The sequence below is a fragment of the Zootoca vivipara genome, chromosome 2 (assembly GCF_965207765.1).
Source record: "Zootoca vivipara chromosome 2, rZooViv2.hap1.1, whole genome shotgun sequence".
In the NCBI taxonomy this organism is placed as follows: domain Eukaryota; kingdom Metazoa; phylum Chordata; class Lepidosauria; order Squamata; family Lacertidae; genus Zootoca; species Zootoca vivipara.
The window spans coordinates 66,306,130-66,319,307 of NC_142584.1; the positions used below are offsets into that span (position 1 = coordinate 66,306,130).

The 13,178-nt window shown below is 50.1% G+C and overlaps 1 protein-coding gene across 9 annotated transcripts in view; it reads left to right on the forward strand.

Annotated features, from left to right (window-relative positions):
* Positions 1 to 11,925, forward strand: part of PDLIM7 (PDZ and LIM domain 7) — a 45,611-nt gene extending 33,686 nt beyond the window's left edge. For 4 of the 9 annotated variants that reach the window (XM_088662107.1, XM_088662108.1, XM_035105857.3 and 1 more), the window contains 8 exons: positions 343 to 497; positions 1,054 to 1,090; positions 6,111 to 6,169; positions 6,530 to 6,770; positions 7,503 to 7,683; positions 8,718 to 8,838; positions 10,070 to 10,185; positions 10,612 to 11,925. In XM_088662107.1, the coding sequence (XP_088518233.1) occupies positions 343 to 497; positions 1,054 to 1,090; positions 6,111 to 6,169; positions 6,530 to 6,770; positions 7,503 to 7,683; positions 8,718 to 8,838; positions 10,070 to 10,185; positions 10,612 to 10,698 (997 nt within the window). In that variant the 3' untranslated portion in view covers positions 10,699 to 11,925. Of the gene's footprint in view, positions 1 to 342; positions 498 to 1,053; positions 1,091 to 1,410; positions 2,923 to 6,110; positions 6,170 to 6,529; positions 6,771 to 7,502; positions 7,684 to 8,717; positions 8,839 to 10,069; positions 10,186 to 10,611 lie in introns of those variants that run through there. The other 5 variants (XM_088662109.1, XM_088662110.1, XM_088662112.1 and 2 more) reach the window with 2 other exon arrangements.
* The last annotated feature ends 1,253 nt before the right edge of the window (positions 11,926 to 13,178 follow it).

The window sequence follows — 13,178 nt, forward strand, 5'->3', positions numbered from 1 at the left end:
ATCTAGTCCATCGCCCCAAGATGCTGGAATCTTTTTCCCCAATATGGGGCTCGAACCCACGACCTTGAGATTAAGAGTCTCATGCACTACTGGCAGAGCTACCTCAGGCCTGGATAATTAATTGGCCTAGATGGGGGAGAGGGAATAAACAGTGTGTCTGCAGAGCAGGTTACCTACGATCTTCAGAATTATGAAACTATGGCCATGTCCTGATTTGTGCCTCAGGGTGGTTTATTTCCCTGCCCCCGCTTGGTGCAGTTTCTTGTGTTTGTGTGTGCCATGCATGCCTGGCAGATGCTCATCTCAGTGCAGCCCTGGCTGAGTGCCCTTGTCTATTCGTAGGCATTCTCTGCGGCTGGCAAGCCTGCCGGCCTTCCTCCCCAATGACTCCAGCAAAAAGAGGCTCATTGAGGACACAGAGGACTGGCGGCCGCGGACGGGCACGACCCAGTCCCGTTCTTTCCGTATCCTGGCCCATCTGACAGGCACGGAATTCAGTAAGTGCCTCCCTCCCAGGGGGAGCCACTCCAGGTTGGGAGTGTTGTTCCAAGGTTCCCTGCTGAGAGCTGGCTGGCTCCAGCCTGGGAAGTGGCAGCGAAGTGACGAGGCATTTGGTGCCACCGGTGACAAGGAAAAGGTTGCAGAGGCACCTGAGCTTGTTTTGGGGCAGCTCTGGCCACCTTCCACAAGCATTCTGGACCTGGGCCAGTTTGGGAGGGCTCTGCTGGCAGAATGTCCTACAGCAAGTCCCAGGAGGATCCCCCCCCCCGCTCTCTTCCCCTTGTGATGCTCTGCTGACCTCATTCAGTCTATCTCTGCTCTACAAAGAGCTCTGCAGGCACCTCATTCTGCTTCCCTCTCATTATTGTTGATGTCCAGGCCCTGTATCCTCCAGGGAATGTTCTTATTTTGTGCCTAGTCTCTCCCTGCCCACCCCACCCCCCTCCAAAAAAAATAAAATCAAAAAATTTCCACTTCTCTGCTCTGAAAACTAAAACAGCTTGACTGGCTCAGACCATGATATTCTCTCTTTCTCCTTTTCCCTGCTGCCAGTGCAAGACCCGGATGATGAGCATGTTAGGAAAGCCAGGTAAGAAGGTCCCTTTGATAGGGCCAGGAGAGTCAGGGGGTTTCTACTGACTTCTCCCCACTCCCAGAGTGCCAGGGGCTGGGAGCTGAAAGTGCAGAGCCCAGACCCGCTCCTAAGCTTTGGCAGATGCCCAGGGCCACTGTCCCTTTCCTATCTGTACAGGGCGGAGGGGATGAGAGCCTTCTTCCCACCTTGTTCTGGTTCCCTTGACCTTGTGCTGCAGAGCAGTGCATGCCTGGTATGCCCTTCTGGTTTTCTCCTTCTCGGTCTCTGCTTTCTCCTCCCATCTCTTCCTTGTGTCTCTTTCTTTCCCCTCCCAGAGAAAAGTTTGTCTCGGAGCTTCAGAGCCCCCGTTACACTCGCCTGCGCGACTGGCACCACCAGCGATCGGCTACCTCTCTGAACGTGCTCTCCTAGGCTGCCTGCGATGGGCTGGCCTTTCTCTTCTCGACTCCGCTCTTCTCTGTTGCATGCCAATGTGAATGGGAAGGGCGTGTTTCTGTCTGTCTCCTTCTAACTGGTTGAACAAAACTTTTAAAAAGCAATACAACCCTCCCCCCCAAAAAAACCCCCACTAGAAATCCACAGAAACTCCTGGAAATGTAGCAACTGAACTGTGTTGGGGAATGACTTGAGCAGAGGGGAACCTGAGAATAGTCAGGAGTCTTCTGCATTGGTGGCTGCTTCTCTTTGAGCTTCATGTCACACCTCCAGCTGTGGAGGGGCAAGAGGGTTCATGATATTGGGCAGGAGGCTTGACTCTCCCAAGTCTAAGCAAGATGCTCTGGTACTACCAGGAAGCTGTTTCTTAACTATGTTTTCTCTTCCCTGAATGAAGAGACGTTGGCTGTGGAGACCTCTGTATGCTCCTTTCTGGCCTTCATACCGAACCAAGGCAGGGGGTGAGGGTGGGGAAAGGTTCCACCCAATGCAATGTGGCATTGCACTGAGAAAGAGGCTTGCTATCTTTCCTTTGGGACCTGCTGCATTGAATGGGCTGCCAATGCTCTTCTTCCTGGCCAAGCATTTCAGAGAGAGGGCAATTGTTTCCTGAAATTCATATCTGGAAGGGCTCCTTTTCAACCCTCCTTGGCTGCATGGGATTTTAAAAAAACTCTGTTCTTGGTAGTGGTTGATCTTCCCCCTTCCTCATTTGTCCACTGTTGAGTGCTGTTTCTCAACCCATAAAACGCCTTCTCCTAACAGGCCTCTCCATTTTATTTTATTTTGCCAGTGAATGGTGACTGCATATGCCCTTAGCCCCTGTGTCCTTTCCCCATCATTGTTCTATGAGTGGCTGGTTGTGGCTACCACTTTGAGGAAATGGCAAGCATTGCTCTTCTAGATATCTGATAAGGTCATGAAGGCTTGCAGAACTTGCCCACTCGTAACGCTGTAATAGAGGGATTCCTTCTCTTCCCCAACCCCTCAACGGTTATTAGACTTGTCCTCCTTACACTTGATTAACTCCATTATACCTCAGTTTTTCCAAAGGCTCTCTGATTTGGACAACACTTAATATGGCTGCTTGTGTTGCGCTTGGGGGAAAAAAAAACTAGGGATGGGACTTCAGGGAACCTGCTTCCACAGCAGGCATGTCCTGTTGCTCAGTGGAGGAAATGCTGTGTGCCCCTTTCTCTAGAAAGAGTGTGTAATCATTGTTTTGACTGCAGGCATGACACTAATTCAGCTGCTATATCTGTATGGTGCTGTAATCCACCCACCCCCTGAGCTGCCTGCAGCCGATGCCCAGGAAGGAGTTTGCAATCTAGTTGGAGGCTGGCTTTACTACCTTTCATTTTGTAGTAAAATAAATGCTCCTATTCTCGTAACTGGCTCCTGTCTTTCTTTCCTTTCCTTTTAATCGATGCACACCTGAAGTAGGGAGGCTGTGCTCTTTCTTAGAGGGAAGACTTCTGAGCATAAACCCAGCTGTCCTCTGGGAAGCTGAGCAAAGATGCAATGCCTTTGCCCACCAATGACTTTGGTGTGTTTTTGTGCCCTGGCTTTCCTCTGGGAGCAGGAGCCTGAGTGGCAGGCCAGCACTGAGTTCTCTCTCCTTTTCTCAATACTTTTAATTCCTAGGGATAGATATGGGGGATTGTGAACTTATCATCCCAGGCCCACATAACAGGATAGCAGGCAAGGACCAGGGTGGTGAGACGGGAGACTGACAGGATCTCACCACCTCTGTAATTTACTATACTCTTCTTCTTTTGTTGAGTTGGATGAGATGTAACATGCACAATGGAATTAATGAACACACACACACACACACACACACACACACACACACACACACACACACACCTTTAGTCTGCAACAAGCCTTGTGTGCAGAATCTGTTTGCTCCTGTCTAGGATAATCACATAGCTCTTGATGAGCTGTATCCTTTCTCATTGCAGGTGAAGAATCTTAGGTTAGAATATTCTCCCTGCTACCCTTGTGTCAGACACTTAGAAAATGAGCACGATGAGAAGAGAGAGCCTAGTCTAGCCTTAATAATAATAATAATAATAATAATAATAATAATAATAATATTTATACCCCGCCCATCTGGCTGGGTTTCCCAGCCACTCTGGGCGGCTTCCAACAGAAACATTAAAATACACTAACTTTCCCTGCAAGATAGCTGCTTCCTATGTACAGAAAGGAGGTGGTGTGGGGGAATATGTGTACCCTTTACCCCTGCTTGGTCTCTTCTTCCAACCTCCCAACTGGTTGCCCAAGGGGACCTCAGAAGGGGGAAGGAAGGGGTTCAACAAGGGCAGGCTTTATTTCTCTTCCATTTTCAAGCTTGCTCTTGAAACAGTTCAAGACACTCTTCTTTATTTGCAGCTCCCCAAATCCCACACATCTCCCATTCTCCTCCCCGCCTCCTTCCTTCTCGTAGTTCTCTACTCCTGAACAGACTGTAGGTTCTTGCTCTTGGCTAGGAGTGTTTGAGTCTCCTCAAATGACTGCCTTCACATCACAAGGTTCTCCCTCCGATCTTCACACTCTTCCCCTGCCATGGATCTCATTCTTGGGTCATGTGACCTTGGAAGTCATCCTGAAGCCCACACTTCTTCTGGTGGTTCATCTTGAAGCCATAGGGCTCTCTCCCAAGTAAAAAGTCTTGAATATGTGGGGCGAGTAGCATCACAAGGTCCTGTTGCCCTGAGCTAGATGGCCTTGGAGCAATAGGCTCTCTCCCTGGGACCAAGTTGAGGTGTCATTTGTTGGAGCCCTATGTTAGGCGACCTGCCTGTGGGTGTGCTTCATGTCCCTAATATGACATTGTCTACACCGCGCACCCCAACACACCACATAAACCCTTCGAAATATTTAAAAGCATCTTGTAGAGAAGAGGACCTTCATGGTAACCCTCAGAGGAAAGAATGGGAAACAAAATGTTTACTGCAAGAAGGTAGGGTTGGGGTTAAACATGTGGAAAAGCTTCTACTGAAGCTTTAAGGAAGTGATTTAGCAGGCAGCACAAGATGGCTAAGGAGCGGATTGGGGCACCTTGACCTTTCCGTGCTTTCCAGCAAAGTTGGGGCAGGCCTCTTGACAGCCCAAAACTCTGGACTTACATTGGAACAGGTGATGCAATTTGGTGTATGTGTGAGAGAGAACAGCATGTCTTTCTAGTTTTGTGTGAATCTTATGCCAAGAGATGAGCACACAGCCCCTCAGGTTTCTGCGGATGCCAGCTACTAGTGCTGAGCTGTGTGTCCGATTGCAAAACAGGCGAATGGCTGTCACTGTTACTCCCTGGCCACAAGTGCATTTCGTGGTTGATAACGCCTTGTGTCCTTTTTCCGCGGCATCACCTGTCCCGCCACAGGAAGCTGATCATAGAATTGTAGAGTTGGAAGGGACCATGAATATTTTGCCCAATGCAGGAATATTTTGCCCCATGTCCACGACCCTGATATTCTTCTGCCCAATGTGGGGCTCCAACCCATGACCCCAAGCTTAAGAGTCTCATGCTGTACTGACTGAGCTATCTCAGCTGCCTTATACTGAGGTCTAACTCTTGGTCTATTGACCTCAGTATTATCTACGCTGACTGGCAGCAACCCTCCAGAAGATTCAGACAGGGAATCTTTTCTGCCCCTTGCCTGCAGATGCTGGTCAATTGAGCCTGGGACCTTGCTGCCTGCAACGCAGATATTGTACCCCTGAGCTAAGGCCAGTTCCTCTTATGCAGACCTGCCCTGCAGCCTGGGGCTGGGAGGCTTTGAAGGCTGTGCTGTTCCTTCCTGCTGATATTATCAGTGCTTGTCCTCGCACCATTGCCCAGTTTGGGAACATAGGAACTGCCCCAGGAGTGCTAGGAAAGCTGTCACTTGCTGTGCACAAGGAAAGGAACACTTCCTTAAACGAATCCTGCCTCTCATTTTCCATCTGCCTCTGACCTGGCGCTACTGTGCAGTTAACAGGAATGCTTTTGGTGCTCCTGTGCAGAACTTGCCCTGGTGTCCTACTTTTTTGTTAGAGCAAACCAGGCCTGGGATTCTTTGTTCTTTATCCTCCATCCATGCAGGTGGTGGCTGCGATCATTGTGCTTGAGAGGGCAGGATGATGCATGTCCTCTCCTCCTCCAGGACTTGTTTGAACTCTTCCTTTAGAGAAGGGAAGATGAATGCTCCCTCTGCACATAAACGAGGAGAATGTCTTTTGTGTTGGCTTGTCCTTGCATCCTCGGCAACAGGCTTCGTAGCCTGGGCTTAGCATAATAGGACCTGTTTCTTCTTAATGCTGGTCACTCTGGGCAGCAAAACCACCAGCCAATAGGGGTCACTGCTACACCGTGGGTATGGGCATATTTTGGCTGCACACAATCTGCTCCAGTGATGCTCTTGTGTGCCCCCCAACTTCATTCTTCCAGTGAGCCCCTTGAGGTCTGTGAAAATATTAAACACAGGTATCCCCCACTACATTGACTTGCCAGACCTGGGCCATGGTAGCAGTTTCTGCTGGAGTGGGTGGGTAATGGGCCCAGGTTGCCTGGAACTAATTGGTTATTCTGTAGCCAGGTCTCCATACCGGATCTGTCTTCTGCGCCAGCCTTGAAAGTGGAGCCTGGATATGGTAAGCTGGGAGTGCTGTGTATGCCATGAGACCTCTGGGCAGGGATGCTTGCTGGGGAAAGCTTTGCCGTACTGGCACCTGGTATCTTCCACAGTGTCTACAGCAAAACCTCTTGTAGCTTCTTGCTGTGAAGCTGTGTTAGCTTTAAAATTTTGAACGCATGCGTGCGTGGAAATGAGCAGCGGCCAGTGGCCTTCCTTTGGGAAGGAGGGTCTGTCCACCCAAGTCCAAGAGCAGAGATTATCCCCAGTGAATTGCTCAGACCCTAGATACAGTGCCAATGCATATGTCATGCAAGCTTCAGATCTTAAGTGGGTTGCTGTTGATAAAGTGCCATTGCCTTGTGTGTAACTGTTCCAGGCTCTGCTGCTCCGAAGCCTGCACCTGTCTCCGGCCCGGCCAGCCGCCCACCCTGGGCTGTGGATCCTTCCTTTGCTGAGCGGTATGCCCCAGATAAAACCAGCACGGTCCTGAGCAAGCACAGCCAGCCGGCTACACCAACACCGATGCAGAACCGCAACTCCATTGTGCAGGCTGCGCAGCAAGCCCCTGAGAGTGCCGACAAAACGCCCATCTGCTACCAGTGCAACAAGATAATCAGGTGAGAGTTGCAGCAGTGCAGAGGGATTGCTCTCCTCCTTTTCCTCCCCACCCCCCCAATTCTCGGAAGTGGTTCATACACACATACACCTGCACCTTGCTTAGTCTGTTGCAGCCTGGAATACTGGCTGCTGGATGGGTGCACTTATCCACCAATGGATATTGTGTGCAGAGGTGTCCTGGAAGTTTGGTGCCTATACTTGCAGTGGTTTGTTCGCAAATGCGAGTCCCTTGCTTGATGATGTTATCATAATGTACAGACCCAGTGGCATAGCGTGAGTTGCCAGTGCCCAGGGCTGTGTGGAGGGAGATGAACGGAGTACACACACACATTCAACTGCCTAATGGCGTCCGCATCACCCAGGAGTTTGCAGCCACAGAAATAAGAAAGGAAGAGTTGTTCTGTTGTGTGGAGAGATCATGTCCTGGTTTGCATGGGAAAGCTGTTTTCAACAGAGTGCAGCGACAGATGCACAAAGCTGTATTGAGGCAGCACCGGGTGCTGAAATTTTGCACCCTGGGCAACCATTCCCCATGCTACGCCACTGTGCAAACCAGCCCTTGGAAATGTGCCCTTCCATGTACTGTAGACTCATGCTTCATAACAACAGGTAGAATGGTCTTCTGGCAATGGAAGGGGAAAGACCCAGGTCGCCTGTCCTCTCCCCCAATAGGCAAGAGGCCAGGCTCATCACTCACCTCAAAGCTAACCCTCTTTTTGTTTTTCCACTAGAGGGCGCTACCTGGTGGCCCTGGGACGCTACTACCACCCTGAGGAGTTCACTTGCTCGCAGTGCAGGAAGGTGCTGGATGAGGGCGGGTTTTTTGAGGAGAAGGGCTCCATCTTCTGCCCCAAGTGCTACGACATACGCTATGCCCCCAACTGTGCCAAGTGCAAGAAGAAGATCACAGGGGTGAGTTCGGTTGGAGCGCAGCCTTCGGGGAAGCAGGCCTACTCTCAAGCATGCTGAGAGTCAGGAGGGGGGGGCAGAATCTGTGCACTCCAGGTGGTTCTGAACTCCGATTCCCATCGTCCTTCACTATTGGCTGTGTTGGCTGAGGCTGATGGGAGTTGGAATCAGGCAACCTCTAGAGAGTTGCAGGTCCCACATCCCTGATGTTGAGATTTCCCTTGCTTAGAAGGAGCCAGCCATTGCTGTTAGCCCTTTCCACTCAGGGGTGATCCTCTCTAGTTCCTTATGTAAACTCAAGGGCTGATGCTTTAAAGCTGGGCTGGGGAACCTCTGGCTGGCCTATGGGGCCATTTCTCCCCAACCATGCTTGTGGGTCCCCCATGTGTGGGGCTGGTCTCTGCACACAGCAGTTTTACCAGGCCTGCGGGTTCCTGAACTGCGACTCCCAAGTGGCAGACAAGCAGCTAGCTGTTAGGTGCTTGGGAAATGCTGCTCAAGGGACTTTGACAGGTGTGTGTGTCCTACTCACCTGTCACAGCTGACCCTTGGAGGTGAGGACAGGTAAGGATCCAGCCAACTGAGCCAAAAAGGTTCCCCACGCCTGCTCTTGCCGTATAGTACAAACCTGATAGACTTTCTTGCTACTATATTTGAGGCTGGGGACTCCCAGACTCTGGCCTGTTCCAGAGGGCAAACATAGCACAGCAATGAGCACGAGCTGGAACTCTGTTTCAAATCTGGAAATCTCTGTTTCAAATCTCTGTTTCAAAGCTGGAACTCTGATTCAAATTAGTCATGAACTCACTTGGCAGGCTAAAGCAACCTGCTCTGTATTCCGGCCTTCTTCATCCTCCCCAAATCTGTGGAGGCTAAATCCTGGCCTACCCTACCAGGTTGTTGGGATGGTTGAAATAACGTATGGCTGGCGTGTGGAAAGTTCAGCATTGCCTATGTAGTGTGCTGTCTAAATACCCTGCATTGTTGGCAAAGGGCAGCCCTACAGTGGAGTGATTCGTGTGCTTGTGTTTCTTTAGGAAATTATGCATGCCCTCAAGATGACCTGGCACGTACATTGCTTTATCTGTGCTGCCTGCAAAACGCCCATCCGCAATCGCGCCTTCTACATGGAGGAAGGGCAGCCCTACTGTGAGAGAGGTATGGATAATATTTGGCTATGGTACCCACAGAGTAGTAGGTCTTTCTTAGAAGTCTTTTAGCTAGCCTTTAATTAACATTCTGGATTTATAAAATTGGAAGCATGTGGGATGTCTCAAGCTCCCCCTGGAATGGGAGCAGCCAGCACCAAAGCAGCCTTCCTTGGAAGGGGTGGGGGGATACCCCACAGAAATTGTTCCTAGTACTGACCTTCAGTGGCAGGGAGAGCTTGGGCAACAAAACACTTGCAATGGCGTCCTCCTCTGACCCTGGTCTGGCTGCCCCTTGGTAATGGTTGCCGGGCAGCGCCCGTTCTGCAAGGTTGCTATGGAGATCGGTAGAGTAGTACCTGCATCACGTAAGCATGCCGCAAAGCATGCTGGGAAGTGTTGTTCTTTTCCTTTCATTCCAGTCCTGATAAACACAGCCCTCTCTTGGAATATTCCATTGGGAGGAGGTTTCTAGGGGGGGAGAAAGGCTTAACAAACGGAGTGGCCTCCCTCTCCACCCCCACATTATCTGATGCTGTGAAAGAATCTGGAATTCTCCCAGATGAACGAACAGCTGCCTTTCATCATAAGCCGGGTGGGGTGTGCAGGGTTCTTAACAGCATGTGCAGCCTTGCTTGACATGGCTGGGATGGTTGTCTGCCATCTCTTCACGGAGTCTTTGGTCTTCCAGCCAGCCCAACAGGCTCCAGGGCAGCATCAGAGCATCTGTTGCTTAGCTCAGGAAGGGCTCTGATCAGAGAAAAGCAAATACTGGGGAGAGGACAGGATTGTGGGACAGAAGCAGAGCTACAGAAACAGACGGGAACATAGAGCAGGAGCAGAGAACTGTGGACCAGAGGGGGAAGGCACTGGTAGCTGAGATCACTGGGGCGGTGATCCAGACACTAGCGCAACCCATTCTGTAGCTCTGTGGTAGAGAGCATGCTTTAAATGCGAAAGGTCCCTGGTTCAATTCCTGGCGTCTCCAGGTAGGGCCGGGGAGGACAGGACTCCTTGCCAGTTGATATGCAGACAGACTTGGTGTTAAGGCAAGTGCCTCCTAGCTGCTCTTTGAAATGTTGCTGCAATCAAAGCAGCCTCCCTTTGCCAAGCTGGTGAGTGGGACGCGTGGTGCTGTGGCAATGGCTCATGTAAGCAGCGGCGCTCTTCTTCTTAGCTCGGCCTCCAGATTCTGAGCACCTTGGCCTAATCTCTCCTCCCCCTTCTCCCCCTGCCTCAAGACTATGAGAAGATGTTTGGAACCAAATGCCGTGGCTGTGACTTCAAGATAGACGCTGGCGATCGATTCCTGGAGGCGCTGGGCTTCAGCTGGCATGACACTTGCTTCGTCTGTGCGGTGAGCACCTCTTTCCACCACCCTCCACTGATCTAGCCAACCCTTTCCAGCCTTTGCTCCAGGAGCATTCCGTGATAGAGGGACATCGCTGGCAGGCAGGGGCAGCAATTTGCTAGCATGAAGTTTGTCAGATGTGGCTTCTGAGCTTGGTTCTTTCCCTGGGGGTGGAGCTCTCTGGTTTAACCTTTCTTCCTTGCTTGCCTTTGTGGCAAGCACTCTCAGGTGCCTCCTGCTGACTGGCAATGCCTTAGTCTAGCAGGGCAATGACTGTTGGGGGTGAAGCTGGGCAGCAGTGCATTGGGTGATTCCTGTGGCTTTGCCCTTCCTCTTTTGTCCCTGTGGATGAGCTGAAGTGGGTGGTGGGCCTGTGAGCGTGGAACTGATGCTTGCCTCACTGAGTCCTTCCTCCCTTCCTTCCCCCCACAGATCTGCCAGATCAACTTGGAAGGAAAGACATTCTACTCTAAAAAGGATAAGCCCCTGTGCAAGAGCCATGCTTTCTCGCATGTGTGAGGAGGAGGAGGAAGCGGGTGGGGAAGACGAGATCTGACTGCCCAAGCTGCTGCTCGCCCAAGCCCTGCATTCCTCTTTCCCCCACATTTTGCCCTGTCCTGTCCTGAGAGAGCTGCCCCCACCATCACACCCCCAAACCCTTCACTTGACAATCATTCCCATTGGGGGAGCTGCAGTGCTCAGATTTCCCTTCAGTACTCTGCGAGGATTCAAGTACGTGGATTTAGAGTCTGAGCTTTAGGCTGCTGCTCTTTTTCAAATAGAATTCCATTCTGCACCAGCACTGAGTGACAGGGGCAGAATCACCACCACCCTTCTCCATGCTGTGAAGCCATAGTGTCGCCATATGTCCAAAGGATTTGCCTGTACCTCTTGTCACTTTTGTGCCAGCTGCAGCGAAAGAGGGGGAGCCCCAGAAATGTTACTTCCTAGCTGAAGGGTCCCATATGTTAGTGGCTGTTGCAAAGCAGGCAGAGTTGGCACTTGGTCTTACCTAGGAGGTCTGTTATCTGCCTCACGTGCATGTGGACGCTTACTGCCTCACCCTCTTGGGGCGACAGCTTTCCCCAATGCCAGGGTAGGGCTTGTTCTTGTGACTTCCTGCCTCCTTTGTGTTGTAACTACCAACTTTGGCTCCTGTCTGCCTTTCCTTCCTTGAGAAGGCATCGCAAGTGAATTCTGTGATCCAGGCCTGGCTCTGTCCTGCCTATTAGTATGTATTTCCACTTTCAGTGATGGAAACTCACCTCCAGGTAGACATGTGGCCCTAGTGAAATTGGGAAGAGCCAATTAAAAAGCTTTCTTTCCCCTCCCAAGACTTAGCCACTCATTTCCTAGAGCTGGAAACAGACTACCTCCAGGGTATGTAGAGCCTTGTGCTATAAAGTTGCAACAGACCTCAAGCAAAGTAATTTTAAAATGCCATGGAGAACAGAGTTGTCACAGGATCCAGCCCTCTTCTCCACACCAGCAGAAGTTGCTTCTCCTCACACCATGAGATGAACTTGTGATTCACTTCCCAGCCATACAACGCTGCGTCTGCTTGTAGCGCACAGCCCTGGGCTGGATGTGGCCCCAGAGCATCCCTACCAAAGAGTTATTATTTCTGATTTGCTGTAAGTGTGTTTCCCAGAACCGTGCTGTCCGGCTGGGAGTCTTCAATTCTTTGCCACCTTGGTGGTGCTTTGAATGCCTAATAAAATATGTCTTTAATTCTTTTGTCACACATGTGAGCTGTGCTGATTCATTTGTCTTTAAAAGGGCAGTGTGTGGTTCTACTGGAAGGGGGTGAAAAGTGGGTGAAAAATACAGGTGCGGGTTATATGATGTGACAGACACTCTAGAAACTAATATTAGTCCTACTTGGGAAGAAGCAACCGGAGCCTCCCTCTTACGCTCAGAGAGGAAAAGTAATAATAATAATAATAATAATAATAATAATAATAATAATAGTAAATTTTATTTATACCCCGCCCTCCCCAGTCAAAACCGGGCTCAGGGCAGCTAACACCAATAAAATTACAATAAGACATAAAATAAAACAATTAATTAAAATACAGATTAAAATACAATATTAAAATTTAAAATGCAGCCTCATTTTAAGAAGTCCATAAAAGCAAAAGGGAATAGTTTCATGGAAATACTGTGCATGCGACTAAGGAACTCAGCATTGCTGAAACTGAATACGGTCTCTCTGTTGAAAAGTGACAGCTGCAGAACAACTTTCAGCGGAGTGGTAACTTCATTTCAGAAAATGCTAGAACAGTGGTGCAGGGAAAGCTTAGCACTGCCCAACTTAGCAGGAACTGCCTGTGATATCCTGTTGGCCGGGAGTTTGATTTCATACCTGTATTGTTACTGTAAATGTTTTAATGGAAAATCAGCCAGTCCAGAAGCAGATTGAGCGGTGTGGTGTGCGAGGCTGCCTCCAGCATAAATAAGCAAAGCCCGTTTGCGGCAGTGGCTTTTTGCAGCTTAATGTGAGTGAAGGAGAGGATGGTCACAGTGGGCCTAAATGAAGGAAGGCATCTGCATTGGCAAAACCATATATATGAAGCTTCATTGGTCTCAGTTAATGACTGGTCCCAAAGAATACGGCACCTGCTTAGGGTAACATAAAGGATTCAATGACTCGTTTTCAGAGATAAACACAGTTGGCAACTTGGAGAAGTATTTCGTGCACTTCCTTATTTGCAGCCTTGATGCAGCTTATGTTTGCTGTGTGGCTGTTTCTGTTTGGCCGGCTATTCAGGGTCCCCCTCCCCCTTGCAGCTTGTAGCATTTGTGCTTTCATTTCAGCTTCTGCTTTGGTGGTTACTGATCCTATATTTGGCGAGAAACTTCCTTGATGCTTGCAGTTCTTGTTGTAGGGAACTTGGTTTCTGCTTCTTGCTAGCTTTGATTTGTGTCTTGCAAGGGGGGCCGTATGTTAGGGCGGGCGCTGTGGTTGTCCTGTCACACTGTCTTTGGGGTCGCTTGCT